We start from the raw sequence: 17,517 nt of genomic DNA, 5'->3' as shown, positions 1-17,517 counted from the left end.
TTTATAGCCCAGAGGATACTCAAACAGAGAAGGAAATAGAGAAAATAACCTGTGTTTAAAATGGAAGTGTTAAACAGATGAAATGTAAATATGTCTGTAGAAAATAACCTGTGTTTAAAATGGAAGTGTTAAACAGATGAAATGTAAATATGTCTGTAACTATGTGCTAGTTGAATTGTTAATAAAAATTTGTTGGCATGTATTTCAAAGTAAATCATATACTTGTATTTGACAAAAGCCCAGAATTCTCCTACTTATCAGTATAGAAAGCCAAGTAACTAAACGAGGGGTAAAAATATTATTTCTCTTTAGAGAGAAATTGAGACTCTCCCTACCCTTTAGGAAGCCTCGTCGTTTGTTCCTTGTCACAGAAAAAGACATTTTATGGAATGACACCAAAAATATTACCTGTATTGAAAAAGATACCTGTGATCAGGAGAATAGGCCCCTCCTCTTGATGTTAGAAGGTGGTACAGCCAGGGTGGGTGTGTAAGATACAAAGTAAGAACGATAGCACATTGTAACTCTCGTGGGGTAACCCGATTTTGATGCATTTCTAAACGTGTCAGTTTTGCCTTATATTTAAGTCATAGATGGGTTCCATATTCTCTAAGGACAGAGGACCACTCAGTCCTGTTGAAACACATATCAGACTGTGATGCTCTGTGTAGAACTCTACCCTCACTGTTACTTTGCTTCCAAGTATTTAACATAATGTAATTTGAGAGCTTGAAGGGAACATTAGGGGTCATCTAGTTGAACCTAATTCTTAATCCCTGAAAACTAACATACTTTAAATGCCTGGTCAGTATTATGGTTTCATAAGCATAGAAACTCCTTTCACCTCAAGATTGTACCCCGTCTATGATTTTATAGGCTAAGCTGCCCAAGTCTCAGAGGGGTGAAGTGTGACTTGCTCACAGTCACATCGTTAGTATTGTCAGTAGCTTGTTTTGAACACAGATCTTCCTGACTCCAAGTTCTGTCTACTCTGTGCTTCTTCTTTAGTACATGTAAATCTTTGCTAGATTTTCCATTGATATAAATGAGTAACTGAACATTCCATCTCCAGTCTTATTCACTAGAGCACAAAAGTTGTATAAAGTCTACTTTTGCTCATGATCCATGTTTTCTTTCGTCATGTTAAATCCCATAAATTAAACTATGCACTATCTCTTGTATTTTCTTGTCCTTGTTGAGTAGCAAAATCCTTGCTTTAAGGAATATATCACTGTATTAAAAGAGAAAAGGAAAATTATTTTAAACTTTTAAATCATAAGTTCCCAAATGCATTAAACAGTCACATATCCATTTTCTTTATGAGATGAACTTTCTCGTGTTTTTTCTTTGTACAATTTGTATTTATAGTCAATATGTTCCTAAGTTTAAATGAAAAAACTACTCTCACTAGCTGAAAAATACTTGACGTTATCTGACTCTCAATATGATGTTTTACCTCCAAGCTGTTGGCTCACATAATTTATTAATAAGAAATTATTTTTTCATGCAGCCTAATTTTTTCAAACTACTTCAAAAATGTAATTCTCTTGTTCATATGACTCAAGATTTTACTTTCTTTCAGTGAGGCTTAATTATATTTAACCTTATTAAAATCAATTTTATCTACTTTACTAGAATACAATTAGAAATTTGTATTTACCATAACATGTCCAACAATTTCATTTTAAGAGAAGAAAATTATCAAATATTGGTTTTCAATTTAGTTACTGAAATTAAAAATTGGAGTGTAGGCTGCATTGGTATGTTTCCTTTTATCTTCATATCCAAGGTAGGCTAAAAGTGGCATTTGATATTTTCAAGACCAGATTGTGACTCTTTTTTATGGAAACCAGTTCTTTTAAAGTAGAAAACCTCAAGTCTAACTAAAAATTTGGATTTTGCTTTTACTTGGTAAGAAAGAAAATAGGCAGCTTATGTCTTTCATATTACAAATGAAGTTAAGCTCAATTTATTTTCTCTTCCTTTTCAACAATTACTTTACCTACTTTTGTTAAATGTAAGCACCCACAGGAATAAATATAATAAATATATAATATAATATAATAAATATAATAAATAACCCTAGCAATTATTTAAGATTTGTAAGAAGGGCTTTAACCAACTCCTCATTACAGGATGCACAGCAGTGATCAAAGTAAACTGGTCACTGATTCTCTAGTTTCTCCATTAATTAGATTTTATTTTTAAAAACAAGCTTTCCTTGAACACCCAATGAAATTTTAGACATTTCATTTTTATTTAAAGGTTTTCCTAGGTTCTCTAGCCAGTATTTCATATACAGTGCTTTAAAAAATATCTCACAGTAAATATCCGTTATGTCTTTTTCCTCCCTCTACATGGTAGAAAGCCCCTGTTCCTCAACTTCAGTTCTGAATTGAAAAGTCTGTCCCCAAAGACCCTCCTAAACATTCTTCTGAGGAAGTATTGACTAAAACCTTATGTTTCCTTTGGAGGGAAATTAGAAATTTCCGTTTCTTTTCCTTGGGCCTTTCAGATAAAATAAAAAATATTGGTGTATGTTATTTTCCTGTCCCAGGTTGTAACGTGTTGTAATCTGTATTTATACGTGTGTATGTATGTATGTAGAGTTTGTTTTTTGATTTTTAACTTTTGGGTTTTTTTTTTTATGTAATCAAACATTCCCGATTTTTTTCCTTTCCTTTTTCTAACCTTTCTTCTCTCTGATCAGGATTTCTGGCAGGTACTGACTCATCAGCATGTTCTTTCCATTAGTCTGTGCTCCACAGAAAGTAGTTATGCTTTGGGCGTAAAAGGGAGAGTGCATGCTGATTTCCTTCCCCTGCTCCCTTCAGAGTGGTTCAATTGGTGTCACTTTTAATCGATGTTTTATCTTGAATAGAGACAATTAGAACATTAAGTGAGTCCTTGAGAATATAGTAGCTAACACAATTGAAAAGAGAACTTTAAACAAATCCAGAAGGTTTGTGCAAAGAAATATGTCTATGCTGTATTTATTAATATTTCTGAAGAAATAGGCAGTTTCCTTAGGTAGTTCCTATAAGCAGTTGACAGTCTTAATTCTGGCTGGAGGATGCCTTAAGCAGTAGTACGCTACTACTTTGAAAAGGAGAGTCAAACTAACTGTCATTATGTTAAAAAAATTTTTTTTAATCCACTAGATTGTGATCTCCTTGAGGATTAGGGCTGAGTTACTTTTCATCTCCATGTCCCTATTACCCAATACAATTTCTTACATGTAGTGGACACTTATATGTTGGTTAATTTCAATCCAGCAGTGGCCACCTCACAGGAAAAAAAAAATCTGTGGGTTTTTGTTTGTTTGTTTGTTTTTAAGTGTAGATTTAGTAAAACAAAGGAAAGCTATTGCTTAGCTGCCTGAAACCATATAAATTGGTACCTGTAAGTAGGAAAAGCCAATGAGCAGATGGAGAAAGCTGTAAAAAAGAGCATGGCAGAAACCTTCACTGTTTAGAAGGCTACAGCCACAGACATATATATCACAAGAGGGTCAGTCCCACTGGTAGCACTTTGAGGGTACAAACATGTCAGGTATTACGTAATTTGTCTTCTATTCATGTTTATTACCTTGTATATTGTGTCCCCAAGTTCTGGGCTTAAGAAAATAGGAATCATATAAGGAAGCTGGATCATAAAAGCCCAAATAATTACATATAATAATTTTATGGTTCTATATAAAAAGTTCTTAATCTGCTGTATGGGCCATTAGCATAACACAGTATAAAAGTTGTATCATGTTTTGCTATGTCCTAAGATCAGAACTCATCTCTGTTAATAGTAGTCCTTATTCAACTGTCTTTATTCAAATGAGTAACACTGAGTAGACGCAGGCAGAGCTCTCAGATATAACTTGATAAGATCATCTTTAACTAGTAAAATGGATTGATTTAACATCTCATCTTCAAACAAAGTATATGTGTTGGACCCTAAAAATTGGAATTTGTGAAGATGGGAATTCATTCATGACAATAGTGTTATCAACAATTTTTGATGCTAGAGATCCTTATTTTCAAGTCATTATGCTAGCTCTTCCTATAAAGGAAAACAAATCAGATGAGAAGCCATAACTTGTAACTTAGGAAAGATACTGCTGCTTTATTAGTACAATTTTTAACAGCCATGTGAGCTTAGTTTGTGCTTTCTATTTATAGCTGTTATGTTCTAGGCTGTGAATATCCAAAATATCTTAAACCTTTACCAAGAATTGGGCACTGTTTCCCTTGAAACATAATTTTTCAAGTAATTAGCCACTTAGTCAGAAATTCATGTGTGTGCTGACTGCATGAATTTAATTTTATAATTAATTACATTCAGTTTTAGTTATAATTACCCATTATCCAAAACTACTAGCATGATACTTTGTAGAAGTCAGTTACACAGCAATAGCAGCAGGCAGGTGACCAGGCCCTGCTGACCCTACTAGTTTGTGTGTGCTAGTCTGATTAGGTACAGAAAATTTGCTAAAAATCTTGAGAAGATCATCTTTGGCCCTTGGGCTGAATGTTAGACACCCTAGCCCTGGCACCTGAAGCTTGGTATATTAAGAGGTCTTAATACTGATTGAATACTGGAATACGAATATTAATTGGATGGGTAAATATGCAAAATTTGGTCTCTTTCTTCCTTAGGTGAAAAAACTGTCACTTTGAAGTGATATATGAAACTTGCTGTCTTGCAGCAGAAGAACATTAAATGCTTCTAATTAGTCTTCTTTGAAATACAAACTCAAATTCAAATTGTATTTGTGGGGCTTGGAGCTTAGAGTGTATGCAAGTAACTTGAAATAGATAGCAAAACTGAAATTTTCCTGTACTTGGATTCTGCAAAAGAAGATAGCCTAAATTAATTTGTAAAGCTACACTCTTTTATTAGGTGCACTTTATTAATGCCCAGACACAGATTGGGAACCCAGATGTGCACCTAGTTCTTTTTAACCATAAAAATTGTTTTGCTCATAGCCAAAAAATGCTGCTTCTCTGACCTAGAGCCCTGAGTAGCAATGAAAACTTCTTTTTTATTTAGATTTTAATCATTAGGAATGATAGAGCCAGTCTTTACCCCAAGTGCTGCCAGTTTGTTTTGAACTACATTCTGGTCAGCTATGACATGTGCCCCTTTAATCATGGTAAAATTCAGACTAAGTATTACTGCATTCTCAAGGATCTTTTGTGAATTGCTTAAGAGTCTTGAAACTTGAAAATTGTTTTAAAAAGATTTTTCTTTCTAAAAGGAAGTGGGGGAAGAGTTTTCTTGTGTTGCCTTCAATGACTATACATCTTGGTGACACATCTGCATCTTTTGGACTGCCATGGGCCCTTACACAGAGCAGTGATTTTCTAGGCTGTCCCCAGATCAGGCTTTCCTTGCTTGCTTTTACTGCAGGGACTCCTCCTTTGCATGCCCAATCCCTACTGCTTGTGGAAAGTAGAGGATTGTTGGGGAAAGAGGGGAGTTTTTTTTTTCCATTTGTGGTATAGAATGCTGATCTTGTGTTTCAGATGCGGCTTGTTACAAATGGTGATGGATATTTATTGTGTTGCTGGGAGGAATGTCCATAAATGTGTTTCCAGTCTTGGGTACCACCACTACTAGCCAATTGTGGCTTTAACCCCCATTTTCATTTGATCTTTAAATCCAGAATCAGCTTAATTGTAAGGTGCTCCAAAGGGAGGTTTAAAATTCCTGTTTTTTTCCCAAATATTAAAACCAGTAGGCAGCAGGATTATTTTAAGTTTTATTGCTTCCAAATGTAAGGTTAACTCAGCTCATTGAGTTTTGTCATAGTTGATATATAACCATAAACATGACTGTGCATTTTAATGCTGATCTCTGCATGTTTAGTCTTTTTATCACAAACATTAGTTTACAATTCAATGTGACATGAAAAGAATGGGTCCCAGAGTAATTCCCCTCACTATTTCAGCAAAAATACTTAGGTGAGTTTTTTGTTCACCCAAATAAAACTTTGTGAGAGCAACATAAAACCAGTATTTAGTTGATTGAATCACAGGAGGCAGAGGCAGAAAAATATCTTGGAAATCATCTTGGTCCTCATCATCATTTCACAGTAGGGGAAACTAAGACATAAAGAGAGCAAGGGGCTTCTTAAATGTTGCACAGGTAGTGGTAGCAGAACTAGCGTTCAGATCCAGATGCCCTGGTCCAAACCTTGTGTTTCTTTTACTTTACAGAGGCTTCTCTGATTCAGCTCACTGTATTTTAATGATGTCACTTCTTCAGTTTCCCAGTTTTGTCAATGCCTGATGTGTTGGGAGCCGCCGGGGGGAGCGTATAGGCAGACTTATGGCTATCTGTTCCAGAGATTTAGTGAGAACAGTTCTTGTTGATGCATATTTATTTCTCTCTAGTTTGATGTAGCTTTTGGTTCCAAACTCAGTTCATTGAAAACTGCACCATTTGCAGATTACCCATTGACATACATCTGGGGGCCTGTGATGACTGCCAAAAAGCATTTACAAGGCTATTCTGTAAGTGAGAACTATATCAAAAATGCTTCCACAGCATTACACACTGTGATCCATTAAGAGTTATATGGAACCACATCATTGGCTCAAGCCTTGCTCTTCAATTGCAAGGGAAACTTGCTGGATGCAGTTAGAGGGAAACACCAGAGGGCTCAGAGTCTGGGGTGGGGGTGGGGGTTGGGGAAGTATTACTGGAAGAACAGAAACAAACATTTCCCGTTAGACAGCTTACATTTTTGTTGTCTCTTTCGCTTAAAGAAGATTCAATCCCACCTAATACAGAGATTTCAAGTTACATTTAGGATTATATATTCATGTGAGTGTGAGATATGTTTAGAGTATCATAAGTCCTGACACAGCAAGTGGTGATTGTATTTCTAAATGGCTGTTGTATTAAACTCTTCATCTGAGGAAGAATTCAAGAGAAGTGATGGCTATGCTTCAGTATGAATTACCTAGGAATTTGAACAAAGATTTTAGTTGTTTTTAGAATTATGTTTCTCTAAATGGGAAGAGGGGGAATTATAACACTGAATTGTGTTTCAAAACCGGACACTTAAGGTTAATCCCACCTTATGGACTCTTGTCAGTGAAAAAATTATATTAAGATGCTATAGCTCATGTGAGTTGATGCCATGTTGTCCTGGCAGAGCATTTTCAGCATCTGACCAGCCGGGACTTAAGAAATGAAACAAAACAAAACAAAACAAAAAACCCTGACAGCTACTATATTTTACTTTGGACATTAGACGGGCATGAATGAAAATATATATATTTGTTGCCCAAAACTGAAGTTAAGGAAGTTGACAAGGAAAACATTGTAGAAAATAATAAATTAAAGAGATGTCCTCTTATGGATCTGATAATACCTCACGGAGCTACTATAAGGTATTTATAAAGTGAAGTGTTTGAGCATCAGTGTTATTATCAGCAAAGTTATTTGCATATATTTTTCTTACTATCAAAGTTACTTCCTCTGTTTAAACATTGTGCTTTAAATGTTCCCGAGTATTCGATGTGTAGTCATTTATCAAAGGAAAGATGAATACTTGATCCTAACTTTTTGAGTATTCTACAAAGCCAAAAAGTGGTCAGAATTAGGACTAGAAAGAAAATTGCTTTTGGTCAGAGTGAAGTTTACAGTATGATGAGCATTATCCTACCATAGTTTGTTACATAACTCTCTTTATTTTGTCCAGACTGAGAGTTTGTGTGAGAGTGAGAGAAACAAGGTATCTCAAAGCTCCATTAATTAGGAATGTATCACAATTAAACTTTTTTTTCTGACTTTGTCTCTAAAACAACCTTGTTCCAGTTTCTGGAGAGAGTAATTCACTTTTTTCTGTTAGAAGCAGCTAGTTGGTGCAGTAGATAGAGCGCTAGGCTTGGGTCAGGAAGACATAAATTCAAATGTGATCCTGGGGAAGTCAGTTAAATTTTACCTACCTCAGTTTCCTCATCTGTATAATGCACATAATAACCTAGCTCAGAATTGTTGTGAGGTTCAAATGAGATAATATTTGTAAAATACTTTACACAGGGCCTGGCACATAGTAGGTGCCATATAAATGTTCTCCCTTCTCCTTTCCCTACTCTGCAGCATTCTGTTAGGTTGGAAATGGTGTATGATTGCTTAGGGTTGGTGACTTTTGGGATCTTTAATATATATTTATGTACCACATGATCACCGAAATATGAGCATAAATTGTAAGGCTATATTTAATGAATTGTTTTTTCCTTCCCTTCAGATGGAAATATTGTCATTTTGAAATAATGTGTCAACATTCCTTTCCTAAAGAGGAAAATTAGATACTCTTCATTAGTCTGTCTTTGTTTTTGAAGTACAAATTCACTAGCAATTGAGGGATTTAGACAGACTGTAAAATGCATATAAATAATGAGGGACAAATGTCAGCGTGGATTTTTTCCCACAGTGTGAAACTACAAAGAAAGATAGCCTAAATTAATTTGTGAACTCATATCCTTCAGTTTTGCTGTATGAGACAGTAGACACCAAACATGATGTAATGCAGAAAGACGACCAGATTGGGAATCAGAGGACCCACTGTGCCACTTAGTGCCTGCGGACTTTGGGCAAGTCACTGAACCTCTCTGGGCTTCATTTCCTCATTCATAACATGAGAAGGTTGGGCAGGAGAGTACTGCCGCTTGCTTCCAACTTGAACTCTGTGATCCGGTGACCTCTATGTTACCTGACAACTTGGGATCTCCGATCCTATGCCTTCTGACATTCGTGCTACCTTTCAATCTATGGTTCTTGATATCCTATGATCTTTTAATGATAAGTATTGTTTTGCAAGCAACTTAAAAATGCTACTTCTCAAGGCTGTAATTCTGGATAGTAAGAAAATTGTTTTATTTAAAACTTGAAGAAGACGAAAAGTTAAAAAGTTTAATTCTTGGTTGATGTTTGTTTTAAAAGTATAAATAGTCTGACTCATCTTCCTGAAAAGATCCCAGAACGAAAGAATGATTTTATATTCTAAGTGGTTTTTGTGGTAGGTTAGTTAAATTATTTGAAGCATAGTATTGTGGAACCAAAAACATATTTGAGAGTCATGGCTACCAATTATATCCTTATCCTTTTAAATGTATACTACTGGTCATAGGGAGACCAAGTAGAAATAAACAGTTGGATCAGCACAAGTCTGTCATCAGCCCTGGAAAAACGAATGGAAGTGCCCATGTTACCGATAGAATTTATTACCAACGTCTTGATGTGTACAGTGTAACTCTTAGAGCCACCAGCAACATGGTAGTACTCTTGTAAATTTTGTTGTTTATTTGATATTTAGCCTAAGAGAAACTAATATTATATAGTATAAAGCAGTTCAGATCACTAGCTAGATCCTTTTGGGAAATTTTAGTTAGTGTTTACTTTGAGTTGGGATCAAAGTTTTGCATGTCATGGAGTGAAATTCTTTCTAAAGCCATGTTTTAATCTTAAAGCAAGTCAAATCCATGGCTAGTTCATGTCTGCAGTTAACAGAGTAAGAGTAACATTTGTTTTCTTTTTTTTTAATGTTTTAATTTCATTATTTAAAATTTTTCAATTGTTAAGCACAATCAAACAAAACAAATTCTCACATTGGTCATTTCCAAAAATCCATTTCTTATTCTTCATGTTAATCCATCTTGTCTTGTCATATGGGCAGCATCCTTCTTTATTAGTCCTCTGGAATCACAGTTGATCATTTAGTTAATTAAAACTCTTAGTCTTTCAAAATTGTTCATTTTTATGGCATTGAAGTTATAGTATGAATTGTTCTTTTCTTTCTTCTGACCACTCTGTGTTAGTTCATGTAAGTCTTTCCTTGTCTGTTTGAAACTATCTGCCCATTTCTTAGAGTACAATAGTATTCCATGACATTCATATGCTACAATTTGGTTAGCCGTTCCCCAATCGATAGACATCCTCTTAGTGTTCAGTTATTTATCATCACCAAAAGAGCTGCTGTAAATATTTTGTACATATTTCTTTGATCTCTTTGGGTTACAGGCCTAGCAGCCCACTTACCAAGATACGACTAAGAACTATATAAATACAACTACGAAACATTAGTGTTTTGTTTTTACAAAATTATACACCAACCTAAATACTTAGAGAAATGTTACTTGTTCAGTGCCATAGTAATCAAACTACCAGTGGATTACTTTGTAGATGCAGAAAAAAAACCCCCAATATATATCTAGAAGCACAAAAGAGCAGGAATCTCAATGAAAATAATGGAAAAAAGTGGGGATAAAGAAGGCCAAGCTGTGCCACATGTCAAACTATACTACAAAGCAGTAATTCTTAAAACAATTTTTGACAGAGAGAGAGAGAGAAGTGGAACAGGGGAGATGTATAAAACATAGAAGCAAAGCAATCTAGTAGTCTGAAGTTCAACAAACAAAGACCCCTGCTACTGGTGTCAGCACTCCTTATTAAAGTAAAACTGCTGGGAAATTCAGATCACAATAGGGAAGATGTTAAGTTTAAACTTACTACCTCACACCTTACCCCAAGATAAGTTCCAAATGTATATATGACCTAGATATGAAAGGTCACATCATAAACAAATTAAGAAATAAGGAAGAAATTGCATACCAAATCTGTAGAAAGGGGAAGAATTCTTGATGAAATAAGGGGATAGAATATAAAATAGGTAACTTTGATTACATTAAGTTAAAAAGTGTTCACACAAACAAATCTAATACAACTAAGATTAGGAAGGAAACAATGAACTAGGAAAATTTCTTGCAACAGATTTCTCTGATAAAAGTCTCCTTCTCAAGATATATAAGGAACTGATTCAAATGTATAAGAATAAGAGCCATTCTCCCAATTGAACATGATTTAAAGATATGAACAGGTACTTCTCAAGGGAAGAACCCCAGCTTATTTATAGCCACATAGAAAACTCTCCAAATCACTAAGAACTAAAGAAATGTAAATTAAAGCAATTCTGAGGTTCTACCTCACAGCCATCAGATTGGTGAAGATGACAAATGTAAAGGAGATGCAGGGAAACAGGCATGTTGTGATATACTTTTGGAGCTGTGAAATACTGGAAAGCACTTTGGAATTATGCACAAATAGTTACTAAACAGTGTAAGCATGCTCTTTAACTCTTGTTTTCTTGAATTTGTATTTTTGCATCTTTTAGGCCATTGAACAGGTTTTTTTTTAATCATCCCAAATTGCATTGTACTTTGCATTTTTAAAGAAAAATATTTTTTGATAAGTTCAATAGAATTGCACTTGATAAATGCCATTGTTCTAAATGTGATACACAGAGAGCCTAAATTCTGAGATTCAACTAAGTGGAATGAGGTCTGGATAAAAATGTGACTGTATTTGAATGTTATGACCTTAACACCTTCTTAATTTACACGTTCCCTTTTAAAAGTTGGTTAGCAGTTGAAACCTTTAGTTAAACATATGTAGTTTTGATTGAATCAATCTCAAAAATATATACTAGATACCATGATAGTACCAAGTGCTGTCCTAGGAAATTCAGTCCCCTTCATGACATTGTTTTCTTTAGAATATTATCCTATGCCTTCTTAGACTATCTGGGTCGGTGTTATTAATAACATTTTAAGTATACTTGCTTTCTCTCTCCTACATTTAATTTTTTTTTGCTTCTTCTATATTAAATATTATTGTTGTTGCGCTTGCTCAGTCATGTCCTACTCTTTGTGACCCTGTCTGGGGTTTTCTTGGCAGTGGTACTGGAATGGTTTGCCATTTTCTTCTCTATCTCATTTTACAGATGAAGAAGATGAAGCAAACTAGGCAAAGTGATTTGCCCAGTGTCACACAACTAATATATGTCTGAGGGAGGATTTGAACTCAGGTCTTCCTGACTTCAGGCCCAGTTCTCTATCCTCTGAGCCATCTGGCTGCCTCCTTGTTAAGTGTTAGGAGGCTCTTGAACTAAAAATCAAGTCCCTTAGAATGGGTTAATAAATTATTTCATAAATCTGCTGTGAACTTAAATAATCTTTCATAAAAATGGTTACCTCTGAGCAGTTAGGGAAAATGCACATCATTTTTAGTCCACTGAGTTTTGAAGCTTTCGTTGAAGCTTGCCTGGAACTCTCTCCAGAGGTATTCATCAAACTGGATCTCTCATAGAACAGAAAAAGGGACAGTATCTACTATTTAGCTATTTTTCCCTCAGGACACTCAGAGAAAAAATATTTTCCCATGAACTCAGTCCTTTGCTACTCTTTCTGTAATTTCTTTTTTGGTCATTCTTGGTCTGTACTTCTCTCACCTTGAAAATTGAGAAATATATGTCAAAACTACTAGAAGATATCGGGTACATTAAGTATTAGTGACACCTTGCTTAGAAGTCAAGAAAGCTTTACAGATAAAGAAAAATGGATTTTTAATAAAGAGAGAATTTCCTCTTAATTTTATGCCTCTTATGCTCCACAGGCTTCATAGAATTTTAAGAAATTATAAATTATAAAATTTTATTGTACTCTCTGAGGTAATATGTGTTATTTTGGATCCATTACACACACACACACACACACACACACACACACACACACACACGCATTCATATTTTTTGCTTTGGACCACTAAGAAGCTTTGAAGTTGAAAAAAAATCCGAATATACCTTTCTCAACTTCCCAGATACCCAGTTTCAACATACTTAGTTTCTTAAAGTCCGTTTTATCCATGATCAAACTCAAAAGTTGCAATTACTCTGTGTTAATTTGAGGAAGATTCATCTTACTGATTTCAACAGACTAGCCAAGAAGCAGCCTTATGATACAAAATAATCTGAAAATTATTTTTTTCCAATAAGCAAAGATAGGATTTTTCCTCTTTGTTTTCTTTCTTCTCTTCCCCATTCTAGTAGATCTATTAGACTAGGAATACATACTTTAGCTTTGAGTAGTCTAAGAGAATGATTTTTACAACAGGTTTTATGTCTATGCCATTAACATCTAGGTGAATTCCAAGAATTATTTTTATCCTTTCAGGCATTTGTCATGGATATGTACAAACTCTTAGGGATAATAGATGCATTATAAAATGCTTTGTATTTACTAGCCAGCAAATGTGTTTTGTTTACTATCAAAGTGATGCAGAAACAACAGGCACGATTTAAATGATATTTATTACAATTAATTTCCAAATTAAAACATAAAGTACTCCCATAAGATTCTTCCTGCCCCAAAAAGAAGTAGTTTAACAACTTATGTGAGAAAAATTGTGGCTTTATGTATCATTAAAATATACATCATGGAATAGAGAAATTGCAGGACAGGATGGAATTAGTGCCTACAACTTTTCATTTTATATTGTCTCTCATAAACAAAATGCACATATGTTGTCTATAAGTTAGCAATTATAATCAAAAATGAAACTTTTTAATTTTCACTAAGTGGAAATAACCATTGAAAAAAAGCTAGATATGCCTCTCCTATCATCTGTTACTCAGAAGTTGAAACAGTAAAATTATTTTCAGATTGAATTCATTTTCCATTAAATTTATTTTACAAGATAAAGTAGGTAACAGATTTAAAGCATTTGATTATGTTATGTCTTTTTTTTTTTACTTTGAAAATACCTGACAGTAGGACAAGGGGAATAGAGATCAAGAGCTAGTACAATATAGCTCTGACATATGATGGAAATCGGCATGCTGTCATTGTCTGACACTTTGCTTGCAGTTATTAATTTTCTTTTCATTATGTCAGATGAGTTCTGTTGAAACACACACACACACACACACACACACAAAAACAACTTAAGAGACTAAATTCCCTTGCTAAAGTTGTTCCAAAGGAGAGAGACTTAGATACCATTTTGCTATACAGGGATATTTACTGTCATGGTGTTTATCAAAATGACATTTATACTTTATCATCTGAGAGTGGGATGAACCTGTTGATTATTTTGTAGGAAACAAAAGTTGTGGTTTCTCTACCTTAATTCCATCCCATTTTCCCTTTCACTTTGACCTTGGGTAAATACTTTAATTTCTGTGTCTCTATTTTTTTAAGGGGGAGAGGGAAGGAATAGAGCTGGTAATATTCTTTTAGAAGCTGTGCTCTTGTTTGTAGAATACATTGCATGTATTTATGTATGGGCAGCTAGGTGGCACAGTGGGTAGAGTGCCAGGCCTGGAGTCAGGAAGATGAATCTTTCAGAATTCAAATCTGGCCTCAGACACTTACTAGCTGTGTGACCCTGGGCAAGTCACTTAACCCTGCCTCAGTTTTTTCATCTGTAAAGTAAGTTAGAGAAGGAAATGACAGACCGCTCCAGTATCTTTGCCAAGAAAATCCCAAATCAGTCCATGAAGGGTCGGACATGACAAAACAACAGCAAAATATATTTATGTATGTGTATGTATAATTGCATAAACTAGATAATTCTTGTATATTATTTAGCAGTATGTACACAGTTTCTTCAGGACACATAATTGTAATATTAATGTGCTTTGTTTCCCTCTTGCTTGTCTATCCCTAAATAAATGTCCTCTTATAGTATACTAGATAATTTGAGAGTTTTATTCATGCATATTTTGATGGATATAAGCCTAAATTTCCTACTAAAAAGCCTTTCCACTTCAGGCTTCTTTCAATTCTCCCATTTTCCCCAAATTTTTATTTCATATTTTGGTAGAGGAGCCAGTATGGATTGGAATCTTAGGTTACTTAAAGTGGAAATTGTTAGACTGTTTTTCATCCTTATTTCTGTTAGTTAAAAGAACTGATCTTTAGACATAGGTACAAATAAAATGAGAGCATCTATCCCCAGAGGATGCCAGCCACTGAAGCCAAAGTGCTTCACTGCTGTCATTGACCTCGTGGACCTGCTCTTTGGAGGTTTCCCCATATCATTCTTCTCTTCTGGAAGGGTAACCGTTCACATTGACACACTGACACTTCATGCAGTTACTTTCATGTGGTTGGGTAACCATTTTTCTTTCCTTTATCTTGTATATATGATGGGATCCCCACTAGACCGAGGTAACCCATGGGTCACTTGTGTAGCTGGCTGTTTGGCCTGATGGTGTTTGTTGGTTTGGTTTCCTGATACTCTTCCCAAGTTTATGCCTGTATTGTGCTCTGCTTATATGTGCTTGCATGACTTAATGTGACTTTAATTGCACTTAGTTTCTTTAACATTCGATGTTATTTTGATATCCCTATTTATGATAAGTTCTTGCATAGCTACATTTGTTTTCCAGCACAGATGAAACTCAGTACCCAGTCTAACCCTGATGGATCCTTTTCAGCATTTGAGGATGCAGAGGTATAAAGTCATCAAGTGGCCTCTGACTTGTCTCAGAAGTGAGAATACAGAGTAGATAAATAGAAATCTAGTTCAGTGATCCAGAGGAATGTGGTAATCAGGAAAGCCCAAAGGGCCAGTAGTGACACATAGCCTTAACTCTTTGCTCAGCCAAAAAGTATATTTGTCTTGGGTAAATGCTAAAATTTTAGATAGTCCTTCACAGAATGACATCAATCAAAGGTACTAATCATGGTAAAGCGAAATATTAATAAAAAGAAAGCCCTAAACTTAGCAAGCACTTTATTTCAAATTCTCCTTTGGATAATATATTTTGCTATGTTACAAAAATGAATGTCCATTGGAACATTAGATTAAAAACCTTTATAACTAAGTATATCAGGAATTCATTTTCTGGGCTTCTGTGAATAACAGAGCAGCAAGGTACTTGAGATGGGAGATTCAAAAAGATCTTCTTAATGTCTTTTTCTTTTATTACCTTCATAACCTCTATGAGAAGAGGGTAAATTCTGTTCAGAAACAAAGCACACGTAATAAATCCTTGCTTGAGCCAGTATGTTTGTCAGAACTACTAATATGTTGGGACTCTTCAATTTGCCATTTCCACATTATATCTAATTTGATACTCAAAAGTGCCTTGTAATTTCTATAATCTTGAAAGCTGTAAAGGATCCTTTGATTTAGAATGGCCTTCAAGAATGTGCTTATGAGAAGTAGCTTGAAGCCGCTGTGTAAATAACGGCTCCTTTCTTATTGTTCATTGACTAATTTTTATCCTCTTTCTTTTGGGGGGGCTGCAACGTTTCTAGAAGATATCTCAGGAACGAGAGAAATTTGCTGATGAAGGCAGCATATTTTACACTTGGAGAGTGTGGACTCATCTCCTTTTCTGACTACATCTTCCTTACAACCGTCCTTTCTAGTAAGTATAATTGTTTCTTAATTTTAAAAAATTATCTTTTGGAGGTATAGGCAAAAGAAGGAAAGGGAGGGAGAAAGAGTAGACTACATTAATTAATTAAGGGCAAGGGAATAAATATGTAGCTCCTACTATGTGCCAGGCACTGTGCTAAACACTTTTTACATACGTGATATCTATCACCTGATCCTCACAACAACCTTCAAGTTGGATTGCTAATATTATCTCCATTTTACAGTTGAGGAAACTGAGGCAGAGAGCGATTAAGTGATTGCCCAGGATCACACAGCTAATAAGTGTCTGAGGGTGGATTTAAACTCAGGTCTTCCTGATTCCAAGTCTAGTGCTCTATCGGTATTGTGCCACTAGTTGGTTCTAAATAAGTTCATCAGTCAGGCACACAAGACTTAAAAGTTTTTTGTTTTTCCTTTTCTGTTTTGGAGTTCTTTACTACTGCATAGATCTACATTGCAGCAAGAGAAAGAGGATACAGAATTGAGGTTAAAATGAAAAACAAAACATCCAGCAAAGAGTCCCTGGGCGCTTTAGTTAAGATAATGGCAGTGGACTGTAGCTCTGTCTGCTAGCTGGAGACGTTTTATATTTCTGTCTGTAGTCTCCATTCCCATCATGGCCTTTTCAGTAAAACCCCAATTCCTCTTTCAAAAAGCAGAGAAGTAACTCCACAATTTAACATGGTACACTCCCCACGGTCCATCATGTAGGCAAATTTTGAGCTCTTTTAACTCCAGATTTGACCCAGGAAAATACTAGTTGGTAATTTTTTTTAACTTATTAGTCTGTGTGTTACTGTGGACTTTCCTGTGTATAGAAATTCCATCTCACAAAATGAAAGCTTTTAAGGTATAAAGAGGGAATCAAAGTAAATGCTTTAGTTTTATCCTATTTTTTTTAATTAACGCAATATATTACAGTCTCTCTAAGCAGAAGCAGAGTTCATTTGAAATTCAAACCCAAATTTTTTTTTCAACCCAAATTTTAAAAATAATGTTTCTCAATGTGTTTAATGGTCCATGACAAACCTCTGTTACTTCCTCTGTCCAGCCACCCTTCCACTCACACACCTTTATCTTCAGCTACACTCAGCATCAACAAATATTTTTTTGAATGCCTGTTACATTCAGGGTACTATGATAGGTGTTACAGACAATACAAAATATTAGAAATCATAGTTCCTGCCTTTAAGAAGCTTATGGGCCGGCATTTATAGTCATGTGCTCAGGGCCTGAATGAACTCACTGGAACTGCTCCAACAGTAGTAGAAATGTTGCATTGGGCCA

General features: G+C 35.0%; 1 protein-coding gene across 1 annotated transcript in view; it reads left to right on the top strand.

Annotated features, from left to right (window-relative positions):
* The window catches only part of MICU1 (mitochondrial calcium uptake 1), a 230,077-nt gene that overhangs the window by 87,884 nt on the left and 124,676 nt on the right, over positions 1-17,517 (top strand). Inside the window, 2 exon segments of the mRNA XM_078150834.1 lie at positions 16,107-16,159; positions 16,161-16,219. Coding sequence (XP_078006960.1) covers positions 16,107-16,159; positions 16,161-16,219 — 112 coding nt within the window.

Source organism: Phascolarctos cinereus, unplaced genomic scaffold (genome assembly GCF_003287225.1).
Source record: "Phascolarctos cinereus isolate Bilbo 61053 unplaced genomic scaffold, phaCin_HiC Scaffold_3;HRSCAF=262, whole genome shotgun sequence".
NCBI classification, from domain to species: Eukaryota; Metazoa; Chordata; class Mammalia; order Diprotodontia; family Phascolarctidae; genus Phascolarctos; species Phascolarctos cinereus.
Note: the sequence above shows the minus strand (reverse complement) of the source record. Positions and strands in the feature narration are given on the sequence as shown.